Below are 18916 nucleotides of genomic sequence, written 5' to 3'. Positions count from 1 at the left end.
TACTGGTAGGTAAGGTAGTTAGTCGGACATGCTAATGATTGCAGCTTTCAGGTATACAGAGAATCGCACTTACTAGTATCACACCTCTCTACCCACCTGTCTCTCTGTCTCCTGGGGACAGGGATATTTATTCCTGATTTAGTCCCATTGGGTCTCAGTCGCATTCAAAACACACGCACGCACACACACGCACACACATATACACATCAAGTGAGCGCATGAATAAAACGGCCTCAGTCGCTCAAGGGCTTTAGGAAATTCTCATAATACACTTCTGTCTCTCCCCTGTTTACAGATACAGTATGAGCTACCTCACATCTGCCCGTCCATTCACCTGTGTGAAATTCTATACACTCTGAATACCTGTCTGCTTTTGTGCTGATCTTCATCTTTTTGACTAAGCCTGGTTTAAGTGAAGCATGGCTATGCTAACATCATCATCCATTCTAAGTCTGTGTACTTAGATAATCACAGCTCTGAAGTTCTTAGGGGAGTAGAGTCCATTCCCAGTGCTGTCTTCTCTAAAGTCTCTCTAATGGAGGGAAAGTGTAATTAACAGAGAGAACAATCCTCCCAGGTTTCCACAGCCTTGTCAGCTCTTCAGCAGTTCATCAGAATCTTTACAACTTTAAAGCCTTATGCTGAAGTTGGTATGTTGGTGTAGTTTGGCAATGTAGGTTGCAGCACAGGCCAGGTATTGTTTTTTGCAAATTAAGGTTAAGAGAAAAGGTTGAAACGATACAAGAAGATAGATCTGAGGTTCAAGGGCTGACTGAAATTAGTAATAACTGAAAACCTCACCATCTACAGACTTAATTTTCTTTGCCTTGCACTTCCTTACTGTGAATAATACTGTTTAAATCTCTTTTTGTCTCTTCAGGTAAGCAGTGGTCAGAGTTCTCTGTTGGGTGATCCTCCTAAAGAGGTCAGACTGCCCTCTAATCCTTACCTGAACCTGGCCAGTGTAATGCCAGGGGTGGTTCTGCAAGGTAGGTTGTTCTAACAGTACTTTTGTCCCTTTTGCAAAAGCATATCATTCTGTCAAGTGTCGGGAATTGATACTTAAATAAAGACATCTCTACATGACTATAAAGACACTCACTAATTAAAGTTGAATTTTGGTTCGTTTTTTATACACAACAAGTTGTTTTGGCTCACTGGCAAACTGTTTCACCTCTATTAATAAATACAAGACTATTACATAATTACATAAATTATCAAAGGAATATTCGACCAAAAATCTGTCTTTCGAGTGTCAAAAACTCTGTCCCTCTAGGCTTGGAAGGTGCCAGCTTGGATACACAGCACTTACAAAAAATTGCAAAGTTACATCAAAGAAACCTGTCAGTGTATAAAAATGCCCATGGACACTTAAAGCAGTACAACATTTGGGATTATACTCTTATTCTGTCCCTGCAAAACCACACCTTCTTGTTTTTGAAGATCAGACAAACAAGGTATAACATGTTAATTAGTGTGCTTTAGAGGTGCTGGTAGGTGGAGTTTGTGCGGAGCCAGTCTAGATGTTTCCCTGTTTCCAGTCTGTGTAATAGCAGTCTTCCACTCTAACTCTCAAGAAAGCGAATGAGAGTATTTCACTGTGAAATATTGTTTCTCCACAAAATAACTAAATACACTACCTCTGTGTCATGTTATCACTTCTCCATAGCTCCAAAGCTCTGCCAGAAGCAGCGCGCTTGGTAATTTTCTGGCTGATTGTTTGGTGCATAAAGTCCTTAACAAAGAGAGAATCTTTGGAGAAGGGGATTATATCGCAGGAGTGGTGAACTGTTAATCTAATCTGACTACAGCTCCCATCCTCCATGAAGGAACAAGCTTGAAACTTCAGTTAGACACTCATAGCCAAGTTTGAAGGACACAAGTAATGAGTATTTGATTATTATCTAACACGCTGTGTCTCCTTCATGGTTCCTCAGGGTCAGTGGGGAGTAAAGCCCAGGGAGGACAGCCTGGCTCTGGGGTGTATAGCAGCTCTGTTGCTCCTGTGGTCTCCCAGGGCTCTGGCTCCTTCTCCCACAGCGCTGCAGCTACAACAACTGCTCCATACAGCACTGATACCTCCACTGACTACAGCCAATACAACCAGGCCTACACACAGGTACTGCAACACAATACACACACACACACTACACAGAGATACAAATGAAGACATATGGCGATAGATGAATGGATGTGGGTCTGCCTGTTCACAATTGTGTTAAGTGTTACATGGGCTAGATTGTGAGAGAGAGGGATGGTGGCTGAGTAGATGATCGATGGATGAATACATAATGAGTGGATGGGTGACAGAGCAAGCTGTAACTATAGGAGCCAAATGAGAATGAGGATGGATATTTGAACAGACACAATAAGAGAGGATTTGGCAGAGTGCGTTGTGTTTCTTCATCTGTCCCTGCTCCTTTCCTCTCTCTTTAACACTGATCAAGTCATGAAGCTCTACAGGCTGTTTGTCTTTGTCTTTCTTTCTTTCTCTCTGTCTCTCTGTTTCTCTCTGTCTCTGCTCTCATTTTCTTTATGCCTCCTCCAGCAGCAAGTGACATATCTGATATTTGAAGCACGATGCAAACCCAAATTTAAATGTTAATTACAATCTACTCATCCAAACAAATGACTCATGATTAGATAACCAATAAAACAGTCAGTTTAATTTGTCTGGAAAGATGAGACAAAGGAGAGGAAAAGGGGAGAGCCCTCTTCAGGCACAATAGTTAATGAATGAGAAAGAAAGACAAATAAAGAAGGAGGCAAAAAATCAGCAAAGACAAGAAAATTACTGTGCAAACATCCATTTATCTGGTCCAGCTGCTCTTCACCTGATGTTTGCTGATGTGTGTATGTGTGTGTGTGTGCGTGCCACAGGAGGCCATGCAGCAGTGGTATCAGCACTACCAAGCAGCACAAGCTCACAGCTACAGCACTGCCGCTCCACAGGATGGCTCCGCCACAGACTACAGCAAGGAGCACACACAGGTAGCACACGCACGCACGCACACACACACACACACACACACACACACACACACACACACACACACACACACACACACACACACACACACACACACACACACACACACACACACACACACTTCCTTTGTGGGATTTTTGTGGATTCCACTAAATTCTGGATGCAAACATCATATAGTCAGTCTAGGAATTCAAACTGAAGAGAGGCGGACTTCTACAACAGGACAGTGATCCAAAGCAGACCTCAAAATCCACCATTAACTGCTTCCAGAAACACAAACTGAAGCTTTGGAACAACCCTCACAGTCCCCTGATTTGAACACCATTGAACATCTGTGGGTAGATCTTAAACATGCTGTGTGTGCAAGGCAGCCTAAAAATATCTCAGAACTTGAATTGATCAGCAGGACAAGTGGGTGAAAATTCATAAATCAAAAATACAAAGAGTCTTATCTGCTGCAGAAAGCTTTTTCCAAGCTGTAATATCTGCCAAAGGGAACGGGTTGCTGTGTACTGACTTTGTAAGATGCCCAAACTTTTGAAAACTTTTTTTCTATCTTAATTTTTTGAGTTCATAAAATAAAAAGTAACAGTGCATTAATATTTGACGAAAGACTTCATTTTTAATGTCTGTGTGCTGTAGGATTTATATTTTCTTCGTTTTACCTCCAAAATCACCAAAATGTCATTTGCCTTGGGTTGCTCAAACTTTTGGATACTGTAAATAACTGTAAATAAAACCTGAAAATAACCACCTCATCAGCAGATCTTCATGTGTTCCAGGCTCCACCAGTGTCCTCCTATGGCGATTACAGTTCCTACATGCAAGCGGTCTCTCAGTACTACTCCCAACCTGCAACAGCCAGCCAGGCTTACGCCAGCAAGGTAAACAAACACACTGACACACAAGGGATGAATAACCCTAAAACAGCCCTTTGAAGATGTGTCCTCGCTCAGTAAAGTCCAGGGTTTAAACTCAAATTAGTCTTCACAAAGATGGAAGCCACCTGCTACATGCTACATGTATTCACTTCAATTATCTTGCCATGTAACAGTAAAACTATAGCGCTCAGCATGTTCCAGGAATAAAAGTTTGATGTTGATTCAAATTAAGGATTTGTTCGTAACGTTGGTAAGGTAAAAGATGATATTATTGCCGTTGTCAGTTATGGAACATGTAGCATTGGTGGCTATCTGGTATCTATCTGGTAAAGTCATGGCTTTTCCTCAGTCAGACCGAAGTGACTGTTAAGTCAGTGTTCCTCACAGCTTTATTAAGACTCAACGTCTTAGTTAATGACCATCTTCTGCACGAAGAATGCTTGCCCTCCAGCTTATTACACAGTGGATTTAGCTGTTTGATAGATATCCAGCTGTGCACTGAACACACTGAATGACAGAGCATTAAGTTGGGACTCTTGTATAATTTCTTTCTGCTCACATGCTTAATGTGAAGTGTTTTGCTGGATATTCATTGATTCATCCACAGAGCAGAGATAGGCTGTTGAAAAGAATATTACTGTGGTTGTACGACGGTTTTTTAATCTCTTTTGCCCCAGTGTTACCAAAATTATTTTTATTGTTCTCCTCTTCAACTTAAAATTGGGTTTCATTTTTTTCATAGTTTATTAAACTGATTTTATTTTCTTTGTGCATAAGCGATGAAGACAGAGATAATGCCTCCATCTCTGCATGTCTTATGTTATGCTGATTCAGCCTTTACATTATCTGATGGTGTTCAATTCAGACTTGTACTGTGTTGAAAGTGGTTTGGAAAATTCACAGTCTGACCTAGTAACATTGTCATTGTGACTACATAAATGTGACCAGGGCACTTATTCAGACTTGAAACCAACATGTCATTGCCATTTAAGGGCTGCATGTAAGCAAGGGGCTTAGGAGAACTAAACAACATCCAGTGCAGCATTTAAAATAATATTTTCTTTAAGGAGACAAGGACAAGTTGAATGAATATGATAACCTAATGTTGCTGATTTGAGATAAACTTTACGGAGTAAAGTATTAGGCTGAGACAGACAACTGCTGATTTATTGGCAGAAGGTATTAATTCCCTGCAAATTACTATGTATTCTGTACAAATTATCAAAACAGTTTCATCTGTTATACACGAAACATACAAAACAGCATTCTTTAAAGTCTAACTTAAATATTTGAGTCAAATTTGAGTTGTCCTGCAGCCTAAGTGAAAACGATCTGTGCTGCAGGTCTCAGAGCAGCGTGCTGGTATTTACATGCAGTTTGTCTCTGTGTTTATTTGGAGAGTGTGACCTCTCCCTGAGACACTGATACCCTGTTAGAGGGAGCACATCACTCTGCACCCAGCAGCTGATACCAGCCATCTCCACACACCCTGACCAGCCAGGTCCGGGCTTATCTGCTGCTGCTGCTGCTGCCAGAGGCTGTATGAGTGCGAGCCTGTGGCCTCTCAGGGGCAGAAAGTTTAACATGAATGAGTAAATTAAGAAACAAAACAACATGTGTGAGGGGTTTTCGACCCTTAAACATTGATGCACCACCTAACAATTAAATGGTCCCAAAAATTTAGAGGCATTTTCTTTTTTGTCTTGATTATATTGTTCCTGTTGTGGAGTTTGAAGCTGCTCAAACACTTGACATTTACCGTGTGTCTGTGTGTTTCTTACAGGAGGTAGATGTGTGTAAGCCTCTAGGAGTCTCTCTGCATGCAGTCAGTAACGGCGCGGCTCCTCCACCTGCCGTCTTACCAGCTGCTGCTGTGCTCCCAGCCTACAGCACCCTGCCATTAATGCCTGGCTTCCTCGGGGCGCCACACCCGGCGGCAGCCACTCCAAGCACTGTCACACACACACACACTGCCGCCACGGACTGGAACACCTACTACTATGTGAGTGGGAAAAAAAACTCACAATTCTAATACAGGATGTGACACTTTAAGTACTTCTGTGAGTGAAGCTGGGAGAAAAACCCTCTTGGCTGTTGCATTACTGTTCTCAGTTTTTTCACATTTTGAAGTGACAACCTCGAGTGAGCGCTCTCAGCTAAAGTGAAATGATGAAATCCAAACATTTCATATTACAGATAAGTACTTCACTGTTTCCCCTGCAACTTCTGATATTAGTGGGAGCTACTGGTTGTTGACTGCAGGGATCTGTGTGAGGGGATCATTGCTGATCATTGTGGAGTTTCAAATGTTTTAGAATAAGCACTTCTGCATGGATTTATGTATAAAGGGCTAATTCTCACACAAGGGTATATTCATGTGGATAAAGTAGTATAATAAATATTAGTATAGATGATTATCTTATGAGTCTGTAGTGTATGAGTGTTCAGTGGTTGTCATGATGCTGTTTGCCTTTAATAATGAGTTACTGGAAATTGGTGAGAGTATCGGAGGCACCTTTTGTTTTGCTGTAAAAGCTTCACAATAAAAGCAAACAAATCACTGGGACATGGGTTGTGAATGAAAAGGATGTGAAGCAGAAAAAGGAAGTTGCATTTCAAGGTGCTGTTAATGCATTACTACTGTAGATTAGGGTCTTTATTTGCCACAAGTGCAGAGAGAACCAGGCCTTTATTTCAGAGATTACATTAGAGACTGCCTTTTATATCAGATTTTTCCTGTACATAAATATATTTTAGGTTTTAGTGAGACATCTGTTTTTCTAATCTCCTACTGTTTTAATATGTTGTTCATGTCTCCATGTTTTCCTTTTTTCTTGTTAAATTCAGCATAATATTTTAACAACTTTACAGTTCTCACTCTGTTTTCCACGATACCATGTTTTGGTTTGGTTTTTTGTATTAAGTGGCTGTTAACAAGACTCAACACTCCCTGCAGAAATGTTTCACATTAAAAGCAGCCACAGTGGCTGAAAGGGCTCAATTCATCCCTTGTGCGATTTTAATGGGAAGCAATGGGAGGAAGTGATCAGTTTTATTGAAATGAGCTTAACAATGAACAAACAAAAGGACTGGAACTGGAAATAATTATATGAATGAATGAAAACAAGTATTTCTGTTGAAGAAGGAAGCTCAAAACAGCAGACGGAATATGAGACTTTGGTGAGGTTTGGTGGGCACATAGATGAGATTAGCACATTGTCTGCCCACTAATGAGCTAAGAGATCAATGTGTTATATTACATGCTTGGTGTGGCATTTCTTTTCAGAGATGTGGCAGCAGAGCTGCAGTACAGTTTTAAATCTGTAAAAACCATTGAGAGAAAAAGAAGAAAATTCAGAATTTAACAACAATGTACACATCCTGTGTGTGTGTGTGTGTGTTCCACAACTAGTCGTTTTTTTCCCAGTTTATTTTTTCAGTCACATTTATTAGGTTATCTTCAGTTTTTCAGTTCAGTTTGTCCATCAATGTACTGATGAAAACAGAGACATTAAATTATTGATGTGTCTCCCATGGATCTTTTAATACGTTTCTGTAATATGCTATACATCCAGCAAAAGGAGATGTACTGACAGCAGAACCACAACTTGAGGGAAGTCCACTCAAGAGGCACAAGAAAACCAAGTTGGAGATCCTCTGCTTGGAAAAAAAAAAACGGAAACGTCCTTTAAGTTGAAATTGCATAAATTTTTCACCATTAAATAAACATAAATCCAGCCAAAAAAAGTAAAATAAAAATCAAAGTCAAATCAAAATTAATTATCCAATTCATTCAATCACGTTTGACACAATTCTAAACAAAAATAACACAAATCACAATTTTTGTAGAAAACAAATGTGTGTATTGAAAAAAGGACTTTACAGTATCAAAACAAGCCAGTAAAAGCTATAATTAACAACTTATCAAATGACAATGTTAAAACGATGTGTTAAACCTGTAAACCTAAAAGGTGATGATATTCTAATGTTGTATTTACAGCTTGTTTCCGCTGCCCCCATGTGGCCACAAATTATTGCAGGTTTGGGGAATAAAAAACTATTAAAGCCAACCCAAAATAGTTTTCTATTTGGCTTAGAGTTAATTATTCTTATGAAAATTAAAATTTTCATGAAGGCAGACAGGTTTGATGAAATTGTCTGTTAAAGAGTTTCCAGTATTAAAACCTCAAAGCATAACGTCTGATTTCTTTAATTATATCGTCAAGTGCAGAGAAAGCAATAAAGACAAGTAGAGAGATATCTGTCGTGGAGTGAGCAGGACATTTGTCACTGATGCCTTGAAAAATGAAAAACCCTTAAGTATCAGTGACGCCCTGGCAAAACTTATAGCTTCTAACTTTGAATGTAGGCAACAGCAGTCTTGTTCCTTTAGCATGTAAGACATTTATGAACATTTACAGGAATAGCTTGATGTCTTTCTTGCCAAGAGTTAGATGAGCAGAATGATACCGCTCATGTCTGAAAGGTAAGTAGGTGGGTCCTTAAGGCAACCTCTCATCTAACTCTTGGTAAGAAAGCAAATAAGTGTGTCCCAAAATGCTGGACTTTTCTGAAGTGTTACAACTCACCCTCTCTTGACCTCTAACTCCCCCTCCCATTCTCATTTCTTTTCAGAACCAGACTAGGGGCCATAAAAGGGAGTATCCTCAGTTGGCGGTGCAGGAAGTGACATCATCAGATGGTGCCTACATCGGGCAGCACTCCCAGGGCCTGGGAGGTCAGTACGCCGACTACTTTAAGAGGAAGAGGCTCTAGTATGAACCAAACCACCTTAAAGCCTAAAGCTTATGGAGGGAGGCACAAACAGCATCTGCTGAATGTCACAGCTCCCTCTAGTGGCCTTTCTGTGGCTGCCATTTTGCATCCCTACAGTAGGTATTGAGTTTAATAGAATTAGGGTTGCAAATGGCTCAAGTTAAAGCAAGCCATAGTGCTCTTTGATCCTGGCACTTATGTACACACTCACAGACACACACATGCACATACACACATGTACTCATACTTAACCACAAACATGGTGTTGCTTTTGTCCTGTTCAAGCCTTAACTTTTAAGCTATTGTTTCTCAGTCAGTGTCAACTGTACCTAACTAATATTAACTTGTAATTTTTTTCTAATATAATGTAAACTAAAGTATATTGTATCTGTATGTATAAGCTGCTTTTGTATTTCCAGCCAGGTGACCTGTCTGTCTGCTGAAACTTAGGACTGGTCTGACAGTCAGATCTTTTCTTCTGTGTCTCCTTTTTCAAAAGACAAAATGGTGTTGCACACTCATGCTTTGATTTGTCAGTTGAACTGACATCTGTTTGTTCCTGCTTCAGTGTCTTTTCTCTTTTTGGTTTATTGCCCGGGTTCTTCTTTTATATCTCCCCGCGGAGGATTAGAGTGTGTGTGTGTGTGTGTGTGTGTGTGTGTGTGTGTGTGTGTGTGTGTGTGTGTGTGTGTGTATATGTGTGTGTGTGTGTGTGTGTGTATATATGTGTGTGTGTGTGTGTGTGTGTGTGTGTGTTTGCTTGCTTGCTTGCTGATATGCTGTATCTGTAGGAAGTGTCAGCCATTTCAATCCCAAGGATGGGAGCACATCAGGAAAAAAAAAAGGGCCTGAACAAATCAAAGCCCTTAAATGTGGTGACTTACAGAAGCTTCCCTCAATGGATGGACCTTTCTTATAAAGACTGGACAGAAAATAAAAGGCTTGTGTATATACAGTGTGTAATACAGAATATATAAAGCCATGCGTAACAGACAATATCCAATATAATGGACATTTCCCATCTCTTTTCTTAGTGTATTGTACTACATGAATGAAAGGAAAATATTTACTTACTACTTTTTTTTCCAATCTATACTGTTATATATTTGTAATATAATATAATAATCCGAGGCAATTCAAGGCGTTTTATTGACATTGAATCAACTGGTTGACTTAAATGTAGTTATTTGGTTTGGTTTTTAACATTTAAGCCAAATATTATTGCACACCCCTCTCCTGTCTTCTTCTCTCCTCTTCTCCTTCTATTCTAGGTAGTGTTTCAGGAAGAGCTTTTTGTTCTGTAACAGGAGCTTAACTTCCATTTTCAGCTGCCATTAGGACATAAAGGTCTCTGACTGTATATGTGTCCCAAGTCCATACTACATACTCAAGTCAAGCATGTTTTGAGTATGTAGTGTTTTCGCACTGCAAAAGTCACAAACAAAAGCATGGTCAAATAGGAGGTAACACACATTTTTCCAAGAGCATCTCAGAAAGAAAGCTTTACATTTTGTGAAAGCATTTAGCTTAATTGATAGTAGTATTCCAAAGTCACAGTTTGATGGCATTTACACACGTATTGCATAATTTCTTGTTGTTATAAAATGGTTGATTTGTTGTATACAAATTGCGAAAAGCAGTACTCTATAAAGATTACTGTAGTTTATACAGTGTAACATTAGTATGTAGTGTGGGATTGGGACACAGTCTGGATCATTTCAGGAATTTCAGAATCAGACTTTTTATCATGTTACATCACCGGATGCTCCTACAGTGTAAGATGCCTCTGTGCATGTGTTTTTCAAGGGCACTGGTAGAATATCCATATCTTATAGGTTTTTAGGGCAAAAAACAAACTATTAATAGTTTTTTTTTTTCCATTGGATTTTACAGAGGATCAGGAAAAAAAACATCTTAATATTATTGTTTGCAGAAAACATGTATGTCTTTTGTTTTTAACTATTTTGGCTGTTTTTCCAATCCCATTTTTACTACTGCCGTTATTAATGGTAGTGCGCAGGCTGTGAGCTGAAATATCCTTCATGTCCAGAAGGATTGTTTGATGCTCATTACCATGGAGAGGGCTTGGTGTTTTAAAATTATAGTTTGGACATTTGGTTTGCAATGTGTACATGCCTCTTGTCTAATGAAATGGCAATAACTAAGGCTCCTACTACTGTAGAAAGTTGAATGTAAAATGTTTATTTCATAGTGTAAAGGTTTTGCCATTCATGCAGCATTATATTCTCCTGCTTAACAGTAATGGCTCATACCTGTGTTTGGTAAAAGCGTTTTATTTATCGTCTTTTGCCCATAATTATCTGAATATATATCACGGTAGCACATAGTGCTACAGTGTACTACTCGCATCACCATGGCAACCATGCTCACACACTGTGAAAACCAAAAGCAAGTGAGATCAGATAAAGAGCACACATCACTGGGACAATCGCTCGTTGTAAACAGGATGTACATGTTTGCGAGAGTTGAGTATCAGTGGTTATGTAGGAGTGGCGGTGTGCTCTTATTAAATACTGATAAAATGGCTTAACAAAAGGCAATACTCCTTTGCTGTCTGTCCATCCAGTTACATGTTTTCTAACTCGCTCTCACTCTGATGTGTTTCATGGTCTCACGCTTCCAGCTTTTACTTTGTAGAAATCCATATTTAACATGTACATTAACTGTAACACATATTGAAGCATGGATCCATGAAAAAATGTATGGAGGATTTTGACAATGCAAAGAAAAAAGGTGGGGAGCTATAAAACGCTAAAGAAAAAAAGTGACAACATTTTAAATTTGCACAAATACAGGTAGAAAGAGGAATGATGATCTAAGCCTTTTGTGTCACTTGGCAAAATAAAAGTTCTCTTTTTTGTATTCAGTGGCATTCCTCCTTTTTTTCCCTGCATATTAAAACCAACCAACTGTTGAGGAAGACTTCTTCCACTGTTTGTGGATTCATAGAGTGCATGGAAAGATCACAGTTTAGCCATAGACTCTATGTGTTGTTGTTTTCATACACTGGCAGCTGACGTTTGCCTAAAGAGTGAGGGCATGTCCAGCCTTCCTCACTGATCCTAAAAGAAGAACTTCAGCTTATGTAAATTGCATATTGAATTACTCCTATATTTAACTTGTAAACAGTTTGACCCCCTTTTCTTCAAAATATCATATACTGTGTATTTAGCATGCATTTCTATTTTCAGTTTCCATTTATTCAGATTTTACTGTGGCTCTGATTCCCATATGACTGTGACTTTAGTTGCCTTTGATGCAGCTGATTTCCTTTGATAATGGTTTCAGAATGCTGCACTGTCAGGCTCAAAGGTCTGTTCAAGTTCAGGATATTATATGAACTGCCTTCACATGAAAATGAAAATGCATAGGACAAAAATTATGTAATTTGAAATTAAGCTGGGACCTTTCAGTCTGTTTCTAATTTTAGTTTAGAGAATTCAGCAGGGATTTGTGAATAACCTGCCTAATCTGTTTGCTGTTTTAGTTAATTTAACACACAGTACGTCTGTAAATTAAACATCTATGAATCCCTTTCCTCACCCTCTCTTCTGTGCTGCTTCAGCACCTGAACTGTCTGCTCAGGTTTTCCTGAAACAGCAGCTCAAACTCATTTTGGACAAAGGACAGAGATCCAGTAAGTCAACCTGCAACCACAGCGAGCTCCACTGTTAAGGAATTGGGGAGAAAGAGCCATAAAGTCTGTGTCTGTAGTCAAATCTACTTTCACAAGACAGCTCTCTCGCCATCTGTGGCTGTTTGTCGAAGCCATTTTACATTTTCCCTCCTCTCAAGCAGTTTCTTTTTAATTGATTTTTGTTTGTCTTTTTCTTTTTTTTCCAAGACTGTGCTTTTGTTGGCCTCATCCCACCTGAATCAACTGTGACCACTTAGACACATTTTATGGCTACGTGCACCTCTGGACTAGCTGGCCGTCTGGCGTGGCTGTAAGCCGCTGTTTGATTTGCTTCCTGTTCTGAGTGGATGAAAAGTAGCCAGCTCTCACCTCCACCTCACTAAAAGGCAAGCTGTCTGAAATGTCTTGTCTCTCTGTACGATTGTGAGAGTGTGTTGAGACCAGAGGAGACAGGATTTCTGTTTGTGGACATGCTGGGACTGCAGAGTTTATAGTCACTGTCTACTTGTCTGTTTTCCCATCTGTCTCTCTGTTTCTAGTCTGACTGTCTGCCATAATTGATTCAGGTGCTAAAGTCAGTCATGCCCAAATCACTTCAGTGGTATTCCATCAGTTGTGTCAGCATTTCCTCTGCATTATGTCTTGCTTTCTCTAAAGCCATTATTTTGTGTGTGTCTGTGTAAACCAAGAGATTTATACATGTGGAACAAGTTCTTAGGGCAAGCAAGTACAGGATCACGTGTGTAACCTATATTTTGAGACCGCAGGAAGAGTTGTGTCACTAAACCTGAATGAGCAGTAGAGCTTCCTTTACTCATTCTTTAAAGTTTCATGTTCTCAATTTTAGCCCTTCACATGTAAAATATGAACTGAGAGCAGAACTGAATTTATTGGACTTAACCAAGAAGTAAAGTTTCTCTCTGTTAGACCGTGCTATGTAAGTTGTAACCTTACTTTTCAGTACCCTCCATCAGGTTTTTTTTAGTCTGAAAGTCACTTTAAAGGTACAGGAAAATATGAATTTGTAACTAATTGTTAGTTAATAGTGTTAGTGGTCACAACAGCAGGTCTTGCCACTGATTAACTGTTAACTGCTCCTATGTTTTTATTATTATTATTTTAAACCATAGACAGGAAAATGTCCACATATGGAGCACTGCTCTTCCTGGGTGTGGTCTTGTGACAACTTAGCTGTATAAAACAGCAAGATGATGAGTTAGGAAAATTTGTACATTTATTTACATATTTACCTGAAAAAAAAAATCCAAAGAACTGAGTCCAAAAGTAAGTTTAAATGCAGCTTGAACTGGATAGAATACATACAGGATTTAACCGCAAGGCGGAGCTGTTGACTAACAGTCATAACAAAGCACCCTGTAACAGAGTGAGCTTACTATGCTAGTGAGATGAGAGGCGTGTGACGTGGATGAAGAAAAGCGAGCATATGGATCAAAGGGAGAGTTGTAGATTTCAGCAGTGAGGATCACTTCTGTGTTCAAAAAGCTGCAGTTCCTTGGCTGCCGCTGGGGGCTGGCTCCAGAAGTGAGCAATTCTCCATTGACCCCCATGTTAAAATAGCCAACTTTACAGCCTAGATATAAAGATAAATGTAAATGTAAAGATATTTACAGCCTGGTACATTTTTTGTTTTTGGTCTGTATTGATAGTTTCCACCTCCATGACACAAATAAGGGCGTGGTTACGTTGAGTGACATCTCCATAGACAGGCACTGGCAGTTAGCTCTTTGCTAAATTACCGATTGACTTAATTGCCGATTTATACAGTCTATGATTTATGGGCGCTGCTAGTGATGGGTCCGGCAACACCGATGCATCGGCGCATGCGTCAAGCTCATAGGGCAAAACCCCGTTTTAAGAAAGTCACGTGACTGATACAGGAACTGTTTCAAACTGACATTGAGGCGCCAAACTGTGTTTATAAAGAAGAGCATATGTTAACGGGATGCATCTGCCAAAAGAATCTCTGATCTTTTGTGGTTCATCGTCAAATTCATCAAGAATTATGGAGCAGCCTCAAGCCAAAAGAAAGGTTTCCGCCGTGTGGGACCATTTTGATCTCACATCGGAGCCTCATCTGTGCCGTGTGAGTGGGTGTTTTCTACAGCTGGAGAAGTTGTATCAAAAAAGCGTAACAGACTCAATTTCAAAACGTTTGAAAAACTTATTTTTTTGAATAAAAATCTGTAAAAAAAATCCCAGTCCACAAGCATCCTCATTCACAACACATTCACTTAGATTTTCACGTTATGATACATGTTCACATTATTTATTGACTGTATCTAAAAATATCAAAGATATTTTAAATTTAAATGAAGATATGAAATAATACAATATAAAATACAATGACTTAAATTATATTATTGTATATACTAGGTCAAATCAGTGTCAGATGAGTCTGTCTACTTGGTTGCCTGTAGGGATTTTTAAGGTCCAGCAGGTGTCAGTATTCAGTGACACAGTATCGACACAGTATCAATACAGTTTGGCAATGTGTCGAAACGCTTCATGATGCCTCATCTACCCATCATTAGGTCTTACCAAACTATGACTTTTTTTGGCATATTTTGACACCTTATGGCAGTATGACATCCCAGAAAGCAAAAGGTCACTGAATCAACGTTGATATGTTGTCAGGCTTTTTCGTTGAATCAACATGGATATCTGATGTTGAAAAAACATTGAAAGCGCTCGTTATGATAAACATTGAAAGAAACGTTTATTTTTCAGTCATCCTGACATTGAATCAATGTTGATGCTACAGCTATATGGTCAACGTTGAAACAATGTTGAATCTCTTCAGTATTGATTCACCTATATATTACTTTGAAATTTCATTGATTTTACTTTGAAACAATGTTATTATTAAAGGACCATTTCAGCACTTTTCAACATTTGTTTTGCATCATTATATGCATCATTCAAGCCAAAAATAATCACTTTGCTTAATGTGATTACTTTTGGCTTGAATAGGGCATACTAAAAACAGACAAAGGTTGAAAAGTGCTGAAATGGTCCTTTAATAATAACATGTATTAAGTACTCTTAACTGCATGCTCTATGAACAAAAACAGATTATAATTTGTTTAGTTTATTTATTAAATTGAATCAAGATCTGAACATTCTTGAAAAAATAGTCATTCACCCTTTTAACTCTTCTTTGATGTTTCCTTCCTTTTTATTCCATCCTTCCTGTCTGGTGCGTAACATAGCCACTTCTTTACTACGTCGCTGTAGGTGAGCTCTGACAACTTGCGGTCATATTGACAAGCAGCCACTGAAAAAAATTTGGTTTTATTTTCAGCAAATTATACTTTGATTGCTAGGTGTTGCATTATAAAGTACTATCTTGAGATGCAGGCTCACCAAACATGCAGTCCTGCAACAGGGTGTCCTTGAACGGCCTCTTCTGTCCCTTTCCCTTCCAGTTGAAAAGGCAGGCTACATTGATGGTCGGTGTAGCCGATAGCATTCTCCAGATCATGTTGTCTTAGTTGGTCCCTCCAATTAATGACAAACGGGAAAACTTAATAGATTAGAGAGAAAATTGTTAGCGTGATGAAAAGAAGTACAATCTGCTGTGTCACCTGTTGTTCTAAGCTCGTAGTTCAGTTATTTTCACAATATTTCTGTCAAACACAAAATCACATAAAAAAACTTTAATGCCTCCACACCTACAACTCCAGACATACAGACAGACAAGGCCGTGAATTTCAAAAACTAAATTTACACTTGCCTTTTAACGCTTGACTGGATTCCACACAGCAGAACTGTTCTGGAACTGACCCTTTAAAATACCAACAACAGTGTAGGTATTGCACATCCAGTCAGTTTTCATCTTATGAATGGTACAAGTGGGATTTCATTGCAGTCTCTTAGGTTAATGGGCATGTTTTGCGGTTAAAAAAAAACGTATTAGAGCATTTCTAAATGTATGACCTTTTTTGTGACATTTTGATGTCTGACTAAAATATGACTCTTTTTGGCCGATTTTGACGCCTTACTATACTATGACGTTTTTTATGACATTTTGAGGCCTTACTAAAGTATGACTTTTTTTGGCATATTTTGACCTCATACCGCGGTATGACATTTTTTATGACATTTTGAGGTCAAAAAAAATTTTGACTTTTTTTGGCCGAAAAAAACGCTGTACTATACTATGACGTTTTTTATGACATTTTGAGGTCAAAAAAAATTTTGACTTTTTTTGGCCGGAAAAAACGCCTTAATATACTATGACGTTTTTTATGACATTTTGAGGCCTTACTAAAGTATGACTTTTTTTGGCATATTTTGACCTCGTATGACGTTTTTTATGACATTTTGAGGTCAAAAAATTTTTTGACTTTTTTTGGCCGAAAAAAACGCCTTACTATACTATGACGTTTTTTATGACATTTTGAGGTCAAAAAAAAATTTTGACTTTTTTTGGCCGAAAAAAACGCCTTACTATACTATGACGTTTTTTATGACATTTTGAGGTCAAAAAAAATTTTGACTTTTTTTGGCCGAAAAAAACGCCTTACTATACTTTGACGTTTTTTTATGACATTTTGAGGTCAAAAAAAATTTTGACTTTTTTTGGCCGAAAAAAACGCCTTAATATACTATGACATTTTTTATGACATTTTGAGGTCAAAAAATTTTTTGACTTTTTTTGGCCGAAAAAAACGCCTTACTATACTATGACGTTTTTTATGACATTTTGAGGTCAAAAAAAATGTTGACTTTTTTTGGCCGAAAAAAACGCCTTACTATACTATGACGTTTTTTATGACATTTTGAGGTCAAAAATTTTTTTGACTTTTTTTGGCCCATTTTGACGCCTTACTATACTATGACGTTTTTTATGACATTTTGAGGTAAAAAAAAATGTTGACTTTTTTTGGCCAAAAAAAACGCCTTACTATACTATGACGTGTTTTATTACATTTTGAGGTCAAAAAATTTGTTGACTTTTTTTGGCCGAAAAAAACGCCTTACTATACTATGACGTTTTTTATGACATTTTGAGGTCAAAAAAAATGTTGACTTTTTTTGGCCGAAAAAAAAGCCTTACTATACTATGACGTTTTTTATGACATTTTGAGGTAAAAAAAAATTTTGACTTTTTTTGGCCGAAAAAAACGCCTTACTATACTATGACGTTTTTTATGACATTTTGAGGTCAAAAAAAATTTTGACTTTTTTTGGCCGAAAAAAACGCCTTACTATACTATGACGTTTTTTATGACATTTTGAGGTAAAAAAAAATTTTGACTTTTTTTGGCCGAAAAAAACGCCTTACTATACTATGACGTTTTTTATGACATTTTAAAGTCAAAAAAAATTTTGACTTTTTTTGCCTGATTTTGAAGCCTTACTATACTATGACGTTTTTTATGACATTTTGAGGTAAAAAAAAATTGTGACTTTTTTTGGCCCATTTTGACGCCTTACTATACTATGACGTTTTTTATGACATTTTTTATGACATTTTGAGGTCAAAAAAAATTTTGACTTTTTTTGGCCCATTTTGACGCCTTACTATACTATGACGTTTTTTATGACATTTTGAGGTCAAAAAAAATGTTGACTTTTTTTGGCCGAAAAAAACGCCTTACTATACTATGACGTTTTTTATGACATTTTGAGGTCAAAAAAAATTTTGACTTTTTTTGGCCGAAAAAAACGCCTTACTATACTATGACGTTTTTTATGACATTTTGAGGTCAAAAAAAATTTTGACTTTTTTTGGCCGAAAAAAACGCCTTACTATACTATGACGTTTTTTATGACATTTTGAGGTAAAAAAAAATTTTGACTTTTTTTGGCCGAAAAAAACGCCTTACTATACTATGACGTTTTTTATGACATTTTGAGGTCAAAAAAAATTTTGACTTTTTTTGGCCGAAAAAAACGCCTTACTATACTATGACGTTTTTTATGACATTTTGAGGTCAAAAAAAATTTTGACTTTTTTTGGCCGAAAAAAACGCCTTACTATACTATGACGTTTTTTATGACATTTTGAGGTCAAAAAATTTTTTGACTTTTTTTGGCCGAAAAAAACGTCTTACTATACTATGACGTTTTTTATGACATTTTGAGGTCAAAAAAAATTTTGACTTTTTTTGGCCCATTTTGACGCCTTACTATACTATGACGTTTTTTATGACATTTTGAGGTCAAAAAAAATTTTGACTTTTTTTGGCCGAAAAAAACGCCTTACTATACTATGACGTTTTTTATGACATTTTGAGGTAAAAAAAAATTTTGACTTTTTTTGGCCGAAAAAAACGCCTTACTATACTATGACGTTTTTTATGACATTTTGAGGTCAAAAAAAATTTTGACTTTTTTTGGCCGAAAAAAACGCCTTACTATACTATGACGTTTTTTATGACATTTTGAGGTCAAAAAAAATGTTGACTTTTTTTGGCCGAAAAAAACGCCTTACTATACTATGACGTTTTTTATGACATTTTGAGGTCAAAAAATTTTTTGACTTTTTTTGGCCGAAAAAAACGTCTTACTATACTATGACGTTTTTTATGACATTTTGAGGTCAAAAAAAATTTTGACTTTTTTTGGCCCATTTTGACGCCTTAC

The 18916-nt window shown here is 37.7% G+C and overlaps 1 protein-coding gene across 2 annotated transcripts in view; it reads left to right on the top strand.

Annotated features, from left to right (window-relative positions):
- Positions 1-11499, top strand: part of raver2 (ribonucleoprotein, PTB-binding 2) — an 82167-nt gene extending 70668 nt beyond the window's left edge. The window contains exons 12-17 of one of the 2 annotated variants that reach the window (XM_041040784.1): positions 881-989; positions 1938-2119; positions 2881-2991; positions 3772-3873; positions 5654-5872; positions 8506-11499. In XM_041040784.1, the coding sequence (XP_040896718.1) occupies positions 881-989; positions 1938-2119; positions 2881-2991; positions 3772-3873; positions 5654-5872; positions 8506-8646 (864 nt within the window). In that variant the 3' untranslated portion in view covers positions 8647-11499. Of the gene's footprint in view, positions 1-880; positions 990-1937; positions 2120-2880; positions 2992-3771; positions 3874-5653; positions 5873-8505 lie in introns of those variants that run through there. The other variant, XM_041040785.1, reaches the window with a different exon arrangement.
- The last annotated feature ends 7417 nt before the right edge of the window (positions 11500-18916 follow it).

The sequence above is a fragment of the Toxotes jaculatrix genome, chromosome 6 (genome assembly GCF_017976425.1).
Source record: "Toxotes jaculatrix isolate fToxJac2 chromosome 6, fToxJac2.pri, whole genome shotgun sequence".
Taxonomy (NCBI): Eukaryota; Metazoa; Chordata; class Actinopteri; family Toxotidae; genus Toxotes; species Toxotes jaculatrix.
The sequence above is the reverse complement of the archived record's forward strand: the minus strand, read 5'-3'. Positions and strand labels throughout refer to the sequence as shown.